At 43.1% G+C, this 17,203-nt stretch overlaps 2 protein-coding genes across 3 annotated transcripts in view; both read right to left on the bottom strand.

The window, feature by feature from the left end:
* The window catches only part of mpped1 (metallophosphoesterase domain containing 1), a gene marked incomplete at both ends in the record, with an annotated part of 263,390 nt that overhangs the window by 201,396 nt on the left and 44,791 nt on the right, over positions 1-17,203 (bottom strand). The gene's annotated exons all lie outside the window — the stretch shown is intronic.
* Positions 1-17,203, bottom strand: part of scube1 (signal peptide, CUB domain, EGF-like 1) — a gene marked incomplete at its 5' end in the record, with an annotated part of 114,014 nt that overhangs the window by 86,598 nt on the left and 10,213 nt on the right. Inside the window, 2 exons of one of the 2 annotated variants that reach the window (XM_083999784.1) lie at positions 3,060-3,185; positions 6,697-6,726. In XM_083999784.1, the coding sequence (XP_083855910.1) occupies positions 3,060-3,183 (124 nt within the window). Of the gene's footprint in view, positions 1-3,059; positions 3,186-6,696; positions 6,727-17,203 lie in introns of those variants that run through there. The other variant, XM_083999783.1, reaches the window with a different exon arrangement.

The raw sequence follows: 17,203 nt of genomic DNA, 5'->3' as shown, positions 1-17,203 counted from the left end.
CTTATCACAGAATGCAGGACTTTCTTACAAAGAAATTGTTTGTGCAACAGTTTGTGCATGTCTGCCCTTTGTCTTAGTCTCTATTGATAAGAAAATGTTCCTAGCAATTCATAGTCAAAGCAGGGATGCTCCTGGTGCATCTGTGGCATTGTCCTGGAACAGGTGTTAATGTTCATGGATGTAAGGTGTGGTTGTAAGCTGGAGGCTACATGCATTTCCTATTACGATGATAATCACAGTCTCCAATAGGTCAATAGGTCAGTATTGTGTGACCAGGGAAATGTGTGAACAGGCTACTTCAGTGCAAAGTGTAAACACTTCATAATGAAATCAGTCTCCCCACCACCCCATCTTTCCTGTTGGCCATCTAGAATCTAGTAAGCATGTGTGCTATTTGTATATACATTTGTTTCAATTTTATTTTTTCCATTTCAGAATGCCACCAGCAAGGCAAGATCATCGGTACAGTGTGCAGGATGTAATTGCCATCGTCCAAAACGGAGAGAGGACATGGGACATGTGGACATGGATTTCGACGACACTGATGCAAGTGACGAAGAATCCGATAGTGATGCCTGTGTGGACAAAGAAAACCAAGAACCTACTGATTGCCCAGCCAATGTGGACATTGAGCCCCAATCAAACAAACACATCATGCCCCGTGACAGATGTCGCTGGCAAAAAAAAAAGATTTTATCAAACCAATACTGATTTTTCTGGTCCAGCTCTCACTGATGATGTCAACTCCCTCCTCACACCACTGCAACTACTTTCAAAAGTTTGTGTCAGAAGACATGGTTGAAGCTCTGGCAACAAATACGAATGAGTACATCATTCAAAAAGGTAAACTAATACCCAAAGCAAGTGTGATGCTGTGAGACTGGGTTGGATGTCTGCCTCTGTTTTTCAGAGGACAAGAACTGCTTCTGGGACTATCACTGTAAATAATATAAATAAATGTAAAAGTTCTTCTTGTTGGAATAAATGACTCTTCATAACAACATGACTGAGGTTATTATTCATGTTATATACTGGCTTGGGAAAAGCAAAACCCTGCAACTGAATCCTTAGTTCTGTATTGCTGTTCAGACAATGAGTGGAAATACAGGAGATTCTGCTCCCCATTAAGCCCAACGTTGCAATATTACAACATTTCCGTAAAACCTTACTAAAACATAAAATTTTTGAAAACACTCCATTTTCAGCCCCAATGGCCTCCTACAACAACATCTGAATGGTTGAATTTTTTTTTTTTTGCGTTTTTCTATATTTGGGTTTTACAGGGTTAAGAGATACAGGGACACATGCACAAGCACACTCTCTTAACCACAGACAGACAGACATATCTATTCATATGGTGAATTATATGGATGTATAGACACAAACCCAAACACTCACCAGCACACACCAAGCACAGATGAACATTGATGAACACTTGAGCTCCTTTCATACTGGCCAAAAACCCACTAACACCCTCTAACATCTGGCTTTTGTCTTCAGTGGGGAAGGGTACAATCAGCATTCATTCCCAGGTCAAATGACTCTGCAGTAGTCATGGGTATTTATCAAGTCCAGCTACGATCAGAAGTGATGGAAACATTGTTTCCTTTTCCAGCGTGTTGCTATGATGCATGTTGCCTGTTAGTAACACAGATTCCATGTATCTCTGTTCCAGCAGCACCCGAGCATCACTCAGTCGTTGTTGACCTGAAGAGACTGAAATAACTGCTGTGACAGTGTCACTGGCTCCATGCAGGAATACTAACCCTGTTGTGTGGTGCCTATTGCTTATCAGAAAAAAACTCAACCTAATTCACTGGCAATGGGAGGGGAGTCAATCATGTTTTCTTTAGCAGGTTTACCTGCATTTAGACACCTGCAATGATTTGACGATTTGAGTTCATTAACTTTATTTGCCGGTGCAAGCTATTTTTAGAACGGCGGAGCGGAGCAGCAGGCTGCTCAGAGTTACGCTATGGAGGCTAAAGGAATTTCTTGGTTTCCCTCATTAAACTAATCCAATACAAAATCCCCAAATCCCAAAACTCCAAAACGCTCTAGTGGACAAGTTGTGACCTGCACATTCACCACTCTATGAGATAATAATGGAACGTTACGAAACGGAGCTGTTTTCGAGGTAAATACAGGGTAAATACAGAGTCTGCTTGCTGAAAAACTGTCCCTGAACGCAACGCGCATCAGCGGTTTTGCATGAATTTACCTCTAAAACAACTCAGTTTCGTAACGTTCCATTATTATTTCATAGCGTGGTGAATGTGCAGCTCACAACTTGCCCACGACAGCGTTTTTGAGTTGTTGGGTTGTGTATTTGATGAGTTTGATGAGGGAAACCAAGAAATTCCCTTAACCTCCATAGCATAGCCCTGAGCAGCTCACGGCTCTGCTCCGCCGTTCTAAAAATAGCTTGCACCGACAATTAAAGGTAATGGACCTACTGCTATGACTATAGCGATTATGGCAATGGGCCAATTTGCCAAATTGTTGAACTATCCCTTTAAACAAATGCAGACAGATGCAAAAGTGCATTTAAAATATGAGGATCCAAAGTTCACAATATCTATTTAGATTGCCAATGTGGGAACCGCATACATAGATCTAAAGTGGCAATGACATAATTCAGACAAAAAGTGATTTGTCTAATGAAGCTATGCTGCTGAAATTGCTACTGAAAAACAATGTAAAGTGTTCTTTTTTTTTAATATGGCACACACATTTGTATTCCAACCTGACTGAGCACAAGTTTCTCTCAAGTATTTTATCATTTGCCAAGTTCAGCAGTAAATTAAAGGCCATTTCGTGATGCATGTCAGCATCCTATTTTTCATTTTGATCCACATCTGTAAAGTTTCATGAGAACAATTTGCACAGATGTACCACTATCGGTCGGTCCACTAACTACAGAAGGCGTCTCCAGGATCACATTTTGCCATGAGGACACAGAAATAACAACAAAACAAGGCATGACAGGTAAAGAGAATGAGGGATCCATATTATCACAAACCCACACACTGAAGGAAACAAACAAAGTGTGTTCTTACCTAGACAGTTGTGTCCATCATGGGCCAGCATGAAGCCATCATAGCAGGTGCACCTGTAGTTTCCTGGTATGTTGATGCATTCATGGACACAGCCCCCGTTGTAGTCGTTCTCACATTCATCCATGTCTAAAAGAGAAAGATTTTTTGCTTTTTAGTTTGTTTCTTTCATTGTCAGTATCCAGTTATTTTATATTGCTGTTGTCTGTGCACTGTCAGAACAGTTACAGAGGCATATTTTCCTCTCTCTGAGGCCATTTGCTGGCATCCATTCCTTGGCAGATCGTGCACTTGCAGAGTGAGATCATCCATCATCGCAAACATAAAACTGCAACTGGTTTGGTCAAAGTCTCTGATTTACTGTGTGTTTCCTTGTCAGCGGTGTGCAATGTTACACAGCCCTTCCAATCAATCACTGGACACTGGATTTTTTTCATAGATATATTTCAGGCATCTTTGGTGGAACTGGAAGTTTATAAGTGTAAAGGTTATTTTTTTGGACAGAAATGCAGAATCAATCAATAAGCACTCCTGATTGAAACTACAATTCAATACAGTGTTAACACAATAAGAAATGAAGAGGGTGGATTATATTTGCCTTTGCCTTTTCAGTAATCAATTATTTTCCATGGTTCTGCATTTGCCAGCTCTCTGATCAGTAATGTTGTTTTCTGGGGTGATGTGGAAATCTAATCAACCATGAGAAGTAAGAGGATCTTTCACTGGCTATCACCTGCCCCTGGTGGCTGTGTGTGATACAGATGGAGTTTTCAAGACTACAGACATTACTCACGTCTGGACATCAGTCAGAGCTGCTAAATAAAAGCGGCCGGTGACAGTATTATGAGAGGATGTTCGTAGGAATAGGAGAGAGGGATGACAAAAATACAGAAATAGATTATGAGGCAAGAGGTGGCTGCATCCAAACAGAGGATGATGATGATGATGGAACTTGTTTAAAACTGATGGACTTTTTGAACTTTTAATTTTTTAGATAATACAATAACACTGCATGTATCGATGCAGGAAGGAAAGGGTGAGGAGGGGCAGTGTGGATGGAAGGTAAAGGAAGAAGAGATGAGAGTGTCAGCTGGTGTTTATTCGTCTATGGATGTTCTCCCCCCAACAACCCCCATCTCCATGCTGAGCCAGTGGAGGCTTTCACAGGAGCCAATCGTAAGTGGTTGCCATGCAGAGCCACTTAAATAAACAGTCCTCCCCTCCGTGTGAACAGCAGGAGATCTGCCAGGCAGTGAGGAAGACCCCAGCCCACATCCTCCTCCTCCTCCTCCTCCTCCTCCTCCTCGCTCTATACTGAGAACGACACAGTGCAGGTATTCGCCCTGTCGGATCCAGACGTTCCTCTGGACCTGACCATGGACCATCTCAGTCTGTCTGTCTCTTTTTCATGCCAAATACCATGTCAGTTTGATAAATGCAAAGTCACAAAAGTCTGCCCAACCCGTCCAGCAGCTCATCCCTCACGGTCTCCTTCTGTCTCCTCGGCAGTTCCACAGCGTGGCTGCTGTCTGTCAGCGTTCCTATTACATACCTGCCAGCTTATCTGCCTGTCTGTCTACCTGTCTTTCAGTGTGTCCCACAGTCTGACGGCTCATAAGTGACCGCAGGATATTCTGAGACAGACGTCACGTCACTGATAAGAGCCCCCTCACCTCCCTTTGCAGGTGTGATAACAAACATACTTAATTTATATCATGAACACCACTACACCAGCTAACTGAACAGCTCAGTTTGACAAAGTATATTCTTTTACAGCATTAGTAGCCTACTCAAACCTGACTATCTACTTAATAGACAACAACCATTAACTGATAAACAACAAGATTAAAATGTAGAGTGTAACCCGTTTAAAAAATCCCTAAACTGTGACAGAAGAAGGGACATCCACATGTCCACGAATGTTTAAAAATTTCAACTGGCCAACACAGCAGTTTGAAAAAGAGTGGTGTGCTCGAAACGTCACTTTGCCAATAAAATCTCTGTTCAAGGGAGCTTTTTATGGTGTGCGGATTTTTTACATTTTTTCTAGTATCTCTTTTTTATCCAGCACCCATCCCAACCGGGCCTGCCTGATGTGCGTGTCTCCTCCACAGTCTATCTAAAAATCTCAACTGATCATCAACTGAAAGGCTTTTGGGGGCCCAATGACAATCATTAGTAACCAAGGGGACTAATCAGGCCAGGCAATACATTGTTAATACAATAAGAAATGAAGAGGGTGGAATATATTTGCCTTTGCCTTTTCAGTAATCAATTAGGCAAGGCAATTTTATCCAAATTTTTACAAACAGTTTGTCTCAGAGGGCTTTAGATGGCATCATAACAACATCCTCTGCCCTTAGACCCTCACATCGATGGAGGAAAAACCCTTTTAACAGGAAAATATCTGTTTCCAATAATATTTTGTCAACCCTATTGATATGATTATAGGCTAAATAGCAGAAGCACCTCTGTATTATGCCTACTCTTATGTGCCACAGCTCAACACTACTAGCCTGATGCATCAGCCGCTTACTTCATTACATTTCATATAGCGGTCTGAACACGAGCCATAGGGATTCGTTTGCTTCCGGGAGGCGGTTGCTTACATTTGCTTCAACTAATCGCTGCTGCTTGGTGGTCACGTGTGCTATACACCGGTTAAGCTCATAGGTTAATCTTGAGCGCTTGAGTTCAACGTCATCGCCTTCACTTACCCGTCTGTTCGCTGATTGGTCCGTCCGCTCTGGCGGACGGAGCAAACCGAAACGCATTGCTAGTGTCCTGACTACATGTTTGAGGCAAATGAAATTTGCCGGAACCAGTAGGCGGCGCTAGCCTGGCTACAACACTACAGCCTCCAAAACGAGCAAACAGAAGAATCGACAACTGTGGTTTGTCATTACAGATTGGATAATATAGGGATTTACTGTACATTAGTGTGTATTACACTGAATCAGTTTAACCAGGTGTTCCTAATAAATTGCCAACTAGTATGAATGTTTTAATAATGCACTTATATTACTGCAATGAGCCTGACTGGCTTCATTGGTTGATTAGGTGCTGCTAACACCTGGTAGACACACCTGGGAGCCTGGGGATGCTCGTTAATTCAAAACTTATCCTGTTGTTATTATCTCCATATAACATGTTTTACTTCTTCCCCCTATCAAAATGTAAAAAAATAAAAAATAAAAATACTAAAGTCAATTGAACTGACTTTATAGTTTTATCAGAAAAGATTTTACACAATAATTTTACTGTAGTAACAGTTAGCGCCTCATCTTTAGTTAGGCTCCTACCAGTGTTTGAATGTTGAATCTGAACAAACTACCATAATAACATTTATTGTGTTAGTCACAATGTCTAAGTGCATACTAGTATACATTTAAACTTACTTTAGTTCTGCTCTAGCACTGGAGCTCTGTTCTCTGCTCCTTTTAGCAGATTTCACAAACTATAACAGTTGTGCTGTTCATATTTGCTAGCTAATTTAGCTTAGCAGTTAGCGCTAGCTACGTTCTCTCTCCTGCGCTCCGTTGCAAACACATTCATTTTTTCATCAAAGTGAGGTGTTTTTGTCGCAACAATGTGGAGGATATTGGTGTTATAACAACTATAGTCGTGTTTCCTGTCTTACCTGTGATACAGGAACCACACCAACGCTGACTGTCTCTCTGCCTGTCTATCGCACCTGCCTGACTTACGAGCAAGCAGAGTAGGCTACAAGGCATTGCACGGTATAACCAATCAGAAGGCGCTGTGGGCGGGGCATTGCTCCAGACCACGGAGTGACATGTTATGTGGCCAATGGATACATCCATGCATGTAGCCTATTATAAAAAATTACAGACCAGATGAAGGCAGTTGTATCATAGGCAAATTAATGTGACCTGCACATTTACCATGCTTTGAAATAATCATGTAACATTACCTACAAGACAGAGTTGTTTTCAAGGCAAATGCAGAGCCGGAACTACATTCCAGACACAGCTGCTGGGTGGAGTGATTTCAAAAGCGCAAGTAATTCTGAGAATTTGCTGTCGTAATGTTACATAGCCTAAATATAGGCCTACATGATTATTTCATAAGGTGGCGAATGTGCGGGTCACAACTTCTCCACGAGAGCGTTTTGAATTTGCTGGATTGTGTTTAATGAGTTTGATGAGGGACAGTTCACCTCCATTGTGTTCACTGAGCAAATTGTGTCTCTGCTACGCGGATCTCAAAACAACATTAACAATAATCAAAAGTAATGAGCACACCCCTGTGACTACAGGGATTATTTGCCAAAATGCTGAACTTTCCCTTTAATGCTACAACTGATAATGGTTAGGGTTCTAAGCTTAATTGAAAACAACAGAGTAGCAGTAGGATATGACTTGCAGTCATGCTACTGCTTATGTCACAGAGTTGGACTGGTAGGTATTAAACCTCAAAATAAAATAAACAGGCCAGGCCTACGTCAGTCTTCTAAATAATAGAAAAAATGTATCACCTCATAGCACGGGGTTCCGTGGAAGAGCGACGTGAGCCTGCCCTGTTTACTTTATTTCAGAGTTTACTGGGCTTCATAGTCTTGCTCATAGCAGACTGCTTTTCTGCTGGTTTTAATTCTGGAATAGCAACAAGTCAACATATTGGGGGATTAGTCTGGTGCACAACTGTGAGACCCGGGGCAGAGAATAGCTTCTAGATGGTGCCAATGTCTAATGTGCAACAGCAAATATGTAATGAGAAAAACTTGAACACCTGAAGATTTTTTTTTTATCTGCAAGATTACACTAGACATGAAACACTCACTAAAAATTGATATTTTATTTGTTTTCCCACAGTACAATTTCAAGTCACAGCAACTGCATGATGGATATCTTAATGGTTTATTTAAAAGGACAGTTCAACATTTTGGCAAATTGGCCCATTGCCATAATCCCTATAGTCATAGCAGTAGGTTTGTTACCTTTAATTGTCGGTGCAAGCTATTTTTAGAACGACGGAGCAGAGCCGCGAGCTGCTCAGAGCTACGCCACGAAGTCTATGGGATTTCTTTGCTTCCCTCATCAAACTCATCAAATACACAATCCAACAACTCCAAAACGCTCTTGTGGACAAGTTGTTACCTGCACATTCACCACGCTATGATAATAACGGAACTTATAACGAGACTGAGTTGTTTTCAAGGCAAATGCAGTGCAGTGACTGCCCCCGACGGGAACGTGCATCAGCGGTTTTGCATGAATTTACCTCGTAACGTTCCATTATTATCTCATAGCGTGGTGAATGTGCAGGTCACAACTTGTCCACCAGAGCGTTTTGGAGTTGTTGGATTGTGTATTTGATGAGTTTGTTGAGGGAAACCAAGAAATCCCATTAGCCTTCGTAGCGTAGCTCTGAGCAACTCACGGCTCTGCTCTGCCGTTCTAAAAATATCTTGCACCGACAATTAAGGGTAACGAACCTAAGACTATATAGGGATTATGGCAATGGGCCAATTTGCCAAAAATGTTGAAGTATCCCTTTAAGCCAGTTAAATGAAGCACAAGGTGCTACATGGTTACTTTCTCAGCAATAAGCCAAGAACACAATACGATCATAATGAGCAGTGTGTTTCAGTATTTTATGCAAGATACAATGGTGTCACCAACACTGACCACTGTTGTACAATTTCTGTGCGATACAACATCACTGAGTTTCAACTAAAGCCTCTTCAAATGCAATTAAAACTACATAGACATAATTATTAGTTAATCATGATGGTGTGATGAAACTTCAACAATGTGGCAGTGGTCGACTGTATATGAGCCCACACTTTCTTTGTTTGGATCACACAGTTCCTCAGGAAGTAGCTGAAATAATCTCAGTGACACAAGTTATTTGATTGATGGGTGGAGACTGATCGCTCCAAGCAGGAGTGAGATGCTGGCACACAGCAATGACGATGGATGATACACACACACACTAGGGCCCTCAGCCTCCTCATCCTGCATATAGCCCAGACCTACACTGGGAACATACCCACACACACATGCAGATGTTGGGATTTTAAAATATACAAAATAAACCAACACACGTGCACACTCGAACACATACCTTCACAGAGGCCCTTTGCCCACAAAACACTTCCTTTTCAGTGATTAACATGGTGATTCTGGCTTGAGTGTGATCTCTTTGAAGAGTCAAAAAAGAAGGCGGATATAAACATGAAAAGATCCTCATCTGAGACGTTTCACTTTGTTAGAAACCGTTACGACGAAAGTCAAATCAATGCCACATTCCTCACCATGAAGCACCACTGACATGTTTACCGGAAGCCAATTATGCAGGCCAACACACATCAGTGCATTTTAAGTCTTGTTTGTTTGATTTCTGACAAAGGAGTCCTGTCTCAACGGGCCAGTCCAGCGTGATTGGGATTAGATGAGAAGATAAATATTTTGTCCTATTACATTCAGTTCTCTAATACGAAAGAGGGAACCCGAGCCTTCTTCAAAAAAAAGTGACCAAACAGCTTTAAATGAGCTGCATGTGTGTGACAACAGCCAGAGTTCACTTTAAAGGAAGGAAAACATAACAGATGACAGAAAGAAAAAATCAATCATGATGGAATTGTGCTTTAAAGAGCACGAGCCTTGTGTATATAAACTCCCCGCAGCCATCACTGGCTCATCCTAAAAGGCATTTGCAACCAATTAAGGGCGAGCTGGAAAGGGCGAGTGTTTGGGGAAAGGTTGTTTGGACACTTCGCTGTGCTGCCAGCTCAGATGGCGCGGTTCAGCAAGATGTGGCACCTCCTATGTGCTCTGCTTTTCATCTTTCAGAGATGAAGGGAGAAGGTAAAGACTAGAAGTAAAGGAGCGCGAGGGGGGGGTGGGGGCACAGAGCTTCACTGAGGGTGACTGAAAAGCAGCAGGTGATTAATTGGTGGCTGAATTACTTCAAACAGCCAGACTGAGTCTACATTCACACTACACATATTTTCTTCTCTCTGTTTTTGCCTTCCATATACTAAGCTGGTGTTTTTAAAGTTTTTTTTTTGCCTTTATGTGATAGCTGCAGCAGAGATACACAGGAAATGTGGTTGGGGAAAGAGGGACGTGACACCTCTCTGCAATGAATTATTGCAGTTATGTGGTGTGCACCCTAAAGGTCCCATATTGCATACATTTTTCCATGTTATTTTTTAATTATAAAGCAGGTAGGTTCTATATTAATATCGTGAAAGCCCAGTCCACAGAGAAATGCACACAGCTCACATACAGTGTTCAACTTTAAAGATGGCATCATGTCTTGCAAAGCTGAAGCTATGCATCATGGAATATGGTCTTATCAATACAACTATAAGATATTTAATTTGAATAGCCAGACCGCAGTAACTACGCGAACAGTGAAACTGAGAAAAATGGCTTTAAAGTTTTTTGATTTGCCTTCCAAATGTGTTGTAGGTAGATTAGTGAAAATACACAGATTTGACAGGTTTTCATGAAGTAATATTCATGCAATTAAATATATGACCACATATTTTACATTTTACCCCTAAAAAGCAGATACTGCGCTCTGGTGCCAGGTTTCCTTACACAGATAGACAGGTAATGCTGAGGCAAAGTGCAGTAGGCCTAACTACAATGTTGTTGTTTTCTTCCAGCTTTCATTACTTAATTACTAACTATGACCACCTCAAAAATGATTAATAATTTGACAGTACAAACTTTAGTGAGCTAACATTTAATGTCCAGTGTTTAGCTAAAGTTTTATGTGCTTGTGCTAACCTGCCGAAGCTAATGTTAGCTAGCTACCGTAACTGGCTAGCAGTGTGTAATAGAGCGCAGTAACTGCAGCTGAGGTACAGGGAAAAAGAGGCAGAGTGCAGTAACTGCGCAGTTACTGCGGTTTGGCTCAGTTTTGAGCGTGATTTTGTACAGGGAAACAGATACAGAGTGCAGTAACTGTAGTTACTGCGGTTTGGCTCAGTTTCAAGAGTGATTTTGTAGTTACTGGAATTTTTCATACCTCATATCTCTAAAACTGAGCAAAATTGACCGCTGAAAATTTTACACAAGATAAAACATTTATTGACAAGTTCAATTTTACAAAAAACTCAATTTGGAATTTTCAGTAGTTACTGCGGTCTGGCTTAGCAGGGCAGAATAGCAATGACCCTATTAACTAGTCTAATTGGTTAAAGGGATAGTTCAATATTGTGGCTAATTGGCTCATTGCCATAATCCCTATAGTTTTAGGAGTAGGTTTGTTACCTTTAATTGTCGGTGCAAGCTATTTTTAGAATGGTGGAGTAGAGCCGCGAGCTGCTCAGAGCTACGCTATGGAGGCTAATTTCTTGGTTTCCCTCATCAAACTTATCAAATACACAATCCAACAACTCCGAAACGCTCTCGTGGACAAGTTGTGAGCTGCACATTCACCACATTTTGAGATAATAACAGAACGTTACCAGACAGAGTTGTTTTCGAGGCAAATGCAGAGATTGCTTGCAGAAAAACTGCCTCCAACGGGAATGCACATCAGCGGTTTTGCATAAATTTACTTTAACGTTTGTTATTATCTCATAGCGTGGTGAATGTGCAGGTCACAACTTGTCCACCAGAGCGTTTTGGATTTGTTGGATTGTGTACCTATTTGATAAGTTTGATGAGGGAAACCAAGAAATCCCATTAGCCTCCATAGCGTAGCTCTGAGCAGCTCGCGGCTCTGCTCCGCCGTTCTAAAAATAGCTTGCACCAACAATTATTGTAAAGGTAACAAACCTACTCCTAAAACTATAGGGATTATGACGATGGGCCAATTTGCCAAAATGTTGAACTATCCCTTTAATAGCATATGTCTATGTACCAGTGTGAAAGTAAAAGGAATCTGATTATTCAATGGTTTACTGTCAGTGGCCAAGAGTGACATCATAAGCTCATATTCTCCTTCAGTGCAGGGACTCTGGACTCTGCTGGAAATCAAGGAGAACAGTGTTTGGTGGTGGTGTATGTCGACATGATGGAGAGAGTGGGGAGAGGGTTTGAAGTGTGCATAGGTGTGAGTGACAGAGATTAGAGGGAGGTGGGAGAGGCTGGTGGAGGTAGGAGGAGGGTTGCCTCGTAGGGTCTTACTTGGCCCCAAACGGTGCCACTTCCTGCCCCCGAGCTGTTGTTGACATCTGACAGCGGTGCCCCGACAGCTTTCGGACTAGCAGCTGCTTCCGCTCGCATTGGCCCACGTTTTATAATTGCCAGGAGAAATGTTTATGCTCCACATCTCATCAAGTGAATTAGGCGCCTTCGCTGACGGCCCAGCGCCCCCTAACCGGACGGATATTCCGAAGGGCAGAGGGGAGGAGGAGGAGGAGAGCAAGGAAAAGGGAGAGCGGAGCATGCTGCTTTCATTTCTTTTCATGCAGGTCCGTAACAGTTATATCACCCAGCTCTGTCTGCTACATCAACCCTGTCTGCAGGCAGCCGATAGCCTCACTGTGTTACACCTGACAACACACAACAATAAAAACTAACTGTTGAAGACAGTAACAACTAGCTCTATATCATTTATTCATTTACTATTATTATTTTTGTAGGACTAGCTACATAATGCACATAATTTTATTGTCTGACAAAAAACTGAGTAATGACAGAGAATGAGGTTATTGCTTGAATTCTGAGACCTTGTTCTGTTTCTTTCACATTTTCTTCTTTTCAAAATTGAAATCTCTTCCACGCAAAATCAGTGGTTTTCATCTGACTGACAGTCCCATAAAAATATATAAGCAAGAGAGCAGACAACCGTATGTCTTCACCCAACTATTTCCACTTACAGTAGCTGCGTCCTAAAATAACAACCGTGTGTGCTTATTCATGAGCTTGGATGACAGGGCAAAACCAGAAATTATCTAAATGTTATTATTTTTCTTAACTATAGCTTGTCACGTTCCATTAGCTCGGCTATACCAGGATGACAAAGCCACAAAGCCAACGCCTTATTATCAAGGCGAGGCCGCTCATTTTCATTCTTGAATCTGTCACGTCACAGAAACAAGAGTGTGTGTGTTATTATAAAGCTCTCTGTGCGCGACACTACACACATCAGAGGTGGCGGCTTACAGCTGAAGCCTGTGATGAATTCCTATGAGCTTATTTCCCTGAGTGACATTTCCACCCCACAGCGGCAGACATCATGTGTCAGAGACTGACAGGAGAGCAGGCTGGAGATGCTGCCATGAGGTCACCGTGTCTATATATAAAACCTGAGCCTCAATGAAGCCGACCTGCTCCGCCGAGACCGAGCACGGAGGAGGCAGACAGGGAGATGGGAGAGGGAGGGAATCTGTGTTGGAGTGTGAGTGTGTGAATTTAGGTACGTGTGTGTGTGTGTCTGTCTGTTGCTAGCCAGTGAGGAGAGTGGCTGATTGATGACGGAGGTGCAGACGCCAGGCAGACAATGGCCTAGTAATTGTCTGCCACTTCTTCCCTCTCGCCCTCCCACCTGCGCCATCTCTCCCTCGCCATCCCTTCTTTCCCACGAGATGGCCCGCTCTGCCTTTCTCTCCCTTTTCTCTCCGTCTCCGTTAAACAGGTCAGGTGTTTGTCGCTGTGGCGCAGACTAAAGGAGGAGCAGAGGAGGAGAATCTAGTCTCTGGTTTTCAGGGCCCTCCGACTTATGTGGTCCAATCTTACAAAGAATAACCACTGGAGGGAATAAGAGGACATTTTGAAGGGATAGTTCAACATTTTGGCAAATTGGCCCATTGCCACTTGTCCACCAGAGCGTTTTGGAGTTGTTGGATTGTGTATTTGATGAGTTTGATGAGGGAAACCAAGAAATTCCATTAGCCTCCGTAGCGTAACTCTGAGCAGCTCGCGGCTCTGCTCCGCCGACCTAAAAACAGCTTGCACAGACAATTACACACACATTGGCAAATAGGAAGCAGTGGATTCAGCCACTTATTACATAAAGTGGTGACAACTGCATCTACACCAGCTAAACACATTTTACTTGTCAACCTTGTCAACAGTTCAACCAAATGCCTGAGCTACATAGGCTATAGATGCCATGGGTGGAGGTGGAGGTGGGGGGTGGGGGTCAGGAGGTGCTCAAAAGGCTAACAAATATGTTAAAAAAAACTCTCTCCTGCGACCTTAAAGCAGAAGTAAGCGATCCGGTGGTTTTGGCTAACTTCTTGTCAGCAGATGGAGTTAGCAGTCCCCGTCCTCGTCCCTACGTCACCACATTCACGCACATCCCTTGGCTGCACACACAGAGAGGACTGCCCCTTTATGCCGTTCTCTCTCCTCATTGGATAAACAGTATATTAACACAAACATTCCGCTTACTTCTGCTTTGATCCGGTCGTTTTGGCTAATGCTACGTTCCAGGCAGGCTTTTGAAACCGTAAATTACAGCTTCAAGTCACAACTTACGACTTTGTAGCGTTCCAGGCAACCCACCCGTGTTTTTCCGACCTGTTTTACCTGTGAAAGTCACTATAACGGCCACTCGTAACTTCCGACCCGTGAACTCGTACCAGATCGAACTGGTACGACTTCACAGGTCGGAAAAACACGAGTTACGGGTTGCCTTGAACGCACCATAACAGTCCTCGTCCCTACGTCACCACATTCACACGCATCCCTTGGCTGCACACACAGCCCTGCATGCCGTTCTCTCTCCTCATTGGATAAAAACTGTAGGATACGAGAAAAGTTTTCTCCTCGGCTCAGAGCAGAGCAGAGTGACTGACAGACCCGTGTTTCGGTCCAAACACTCTATGTAAGTGATTGCTGTCGGAAGATATAACTATTTAAGACTTATATTAACACAAATATATCGCTTACTTCTGCTTTAACTTTCCATCACCAGTGACTAGAAATGAGTCATCCCACTCTGTAGGTTATGTTGGGACTCCTCTGCATCAACTATAGATGTCACCTTTAAATAATGTTAAATAAAGTTCCCTTGAACCAGTAATGTGGCTTCTCCCTGCAGCAGCAGCCTAGACAACAGTCATTTGAAATACCTTCAGAGTGAATGTGCTTTTTCTTTAGCAATTAGTTTCCTATTAAAAGATAACGCATTGTTTCCCACATGTGCTCTGTTTGGCCTCTTGGTTTGGATTGTTCTCCATATCAATAAAGGCAAAAACCTGTGTTTTCAAAAAGCATGTTTAAAGTGTTATTTTCCTCTTGCTGCTTCATACTTGATTTGTCTCTTGCAGATTGATAGACTCTACAGTGCAAGTGCAACTAGGACACAGAAAGGTTTGTGTATGAGTGGAGATGGCAAAGGGACTGGTATTAACAAACATAATGGGAGTTCTATTATTTGCAGTGGCCAGCGCTGCTGAACACCAATCAATTAGCCTGTAAGTGACAAATGTTGAGCAAACACAGGGGGGGGGGGGGGCTTTTGCAGGCCAGTGACAGCTCTGTGGCAACCAGCCAGATCACTCGACCCCCCCCCCCCCCCCCCCCCCCCTCCCCATCCTGGAGCACCACGCACTGTAAAACAAAATGTCTCTGAGTCTAGATTCACCTTCAGAGCCTCAGAATGAATTCTAGCGCCAGCCACGTCGAAATGAGATGGAAAACACAGAGATGATTTAATGTTGTTGTTGAGATGATATTTCTGTCCTGAACTCTGCAAAACTCAGCAAATTCTTTTGGATTCGGTCAATCATAATACTTTGACTTTTTAACTCCATCAACAGCCGGCTACAGCTTCTCTCTGTAAACAAGGAGACAACCCAGGCACTGTTCTGCACACACACACACACACACACACACACACACACACACACACACACACACACACACACACACACACACAGAAATTAATGTGCAGTAAAGCAGCCTTGAGTGATAGACGGCTCCTCCCACATGCTCTTCATTTGACAGCCCAGGAATTAAAGTTCACATTTTTCCATAACGAGCCCGGCAGTAGCTATCAGCTCGTGGAAAAGTCTGCAGCGAGGGCAGCGCTCTTTAAAAGCCAGATCAGATGTCAGTCAGCGGGCGCGCGGCTCTCAGAGAAAAATGACTCAGATTTGCAGATGGAAGCTCTGCTCAGAAGAAGAAGAAACACCCCATGGTCAATCTGGGTTGAAAAAAATTCCGGGTGAGACTCGGCTCGGCTCGGCCCGGCCCGGCTGTGTGGCTGGGATGTGATCCCAGCTCGGCTAGCGGGGCGGGAACAATGCAGGCCTGCGAGCTGCTAATTTGTAGTGCGGAAATGTAGCGGAGGCTGAGAGCACAGGTCGTCTCCCTTGGTCACGGGGGCTTGAATCCCAGCCGTTACAAAAGCTCCAGAGCCAGCCAGAGTTTTCTCACACAGGCCACATCCCTCTGGAGCTTTCACATTAAAGGGATAGTTCAACATTTTTGGCAAATTGGCCCATTGCCATAATCCCTATAGTCATAGCAGTAGGTTCGTTACCTTTAATTGTCGGTGCAAGCTATTTTTAGAACGGCGGAGAGGAGCGGCAGGCTGTTCGGGGCTACGGAGGCTAAGGGAATTTCTTGGTTCCCTCATCCAACTCATCAAATACATAACCCAACAACTCCAAAAGGCTGTCGTGGACAAGTTGTGAGCTGCACAATCACCACGCTATGAGATAATAACAGAACGTTACAAGACAGAGTTGTTTTAGAGGGAAATTCATGCAAAACCGCTGATGTGCGTTGCGTTCAGGGACAGTTTTTTAGCCAGCAGACTCTGTATTTACTAGGGATGGGACTTTTTGTCGACAAATCGACAAAAAATCGACACATGCTCCCCTCGACAAAAAAAATGGAGTGTCGAAATGTCGAGGGGGCGGGGCTTGTGGGATTTCCATGTGTAAAATGCATTTTGTCTTTCAATATTTCCTATTCAAATAAACAGCAGAAAGTGCCACTTTTCCCCTAATGAAATAAAATATTTTAAATGAAACAAATCCACTTTTTCTAAATGGGATAGCTACTTGACCCTCATTCTGCTTCACATGTGACGATGTGCACGCATGCTGACAGGCGACAGAGTCAAGAGATCAGCTGTCCGGGCTCCGGGCTTGATGACGAGTCCGGCTCCGCAAAAGGGCAAAACCATCGGCAAAACAGGTGGATGCAATGGTTGCATTCTTTGTAGAGGACCGCGGACATGCACGGAAAAAAAGAAAAAAA

Source organism: Trachurus trachurus (genome assembly GCF_905171665.1).
Source record: "Trachurus trachurus genome assembly, chromosome: 23".
NCBI classification, from domain to species: Eukaryota; Metazoa; Chordata; class Actinopteri; order Carangiformes; family Carangidae; genus Trachurus; species Trachurus trachurus.
The sequence above is the reverse complement of the archived record's forward strand: the minus strand, read 5'-3'. Positions and strand labels throughout refer to the sequence as shown.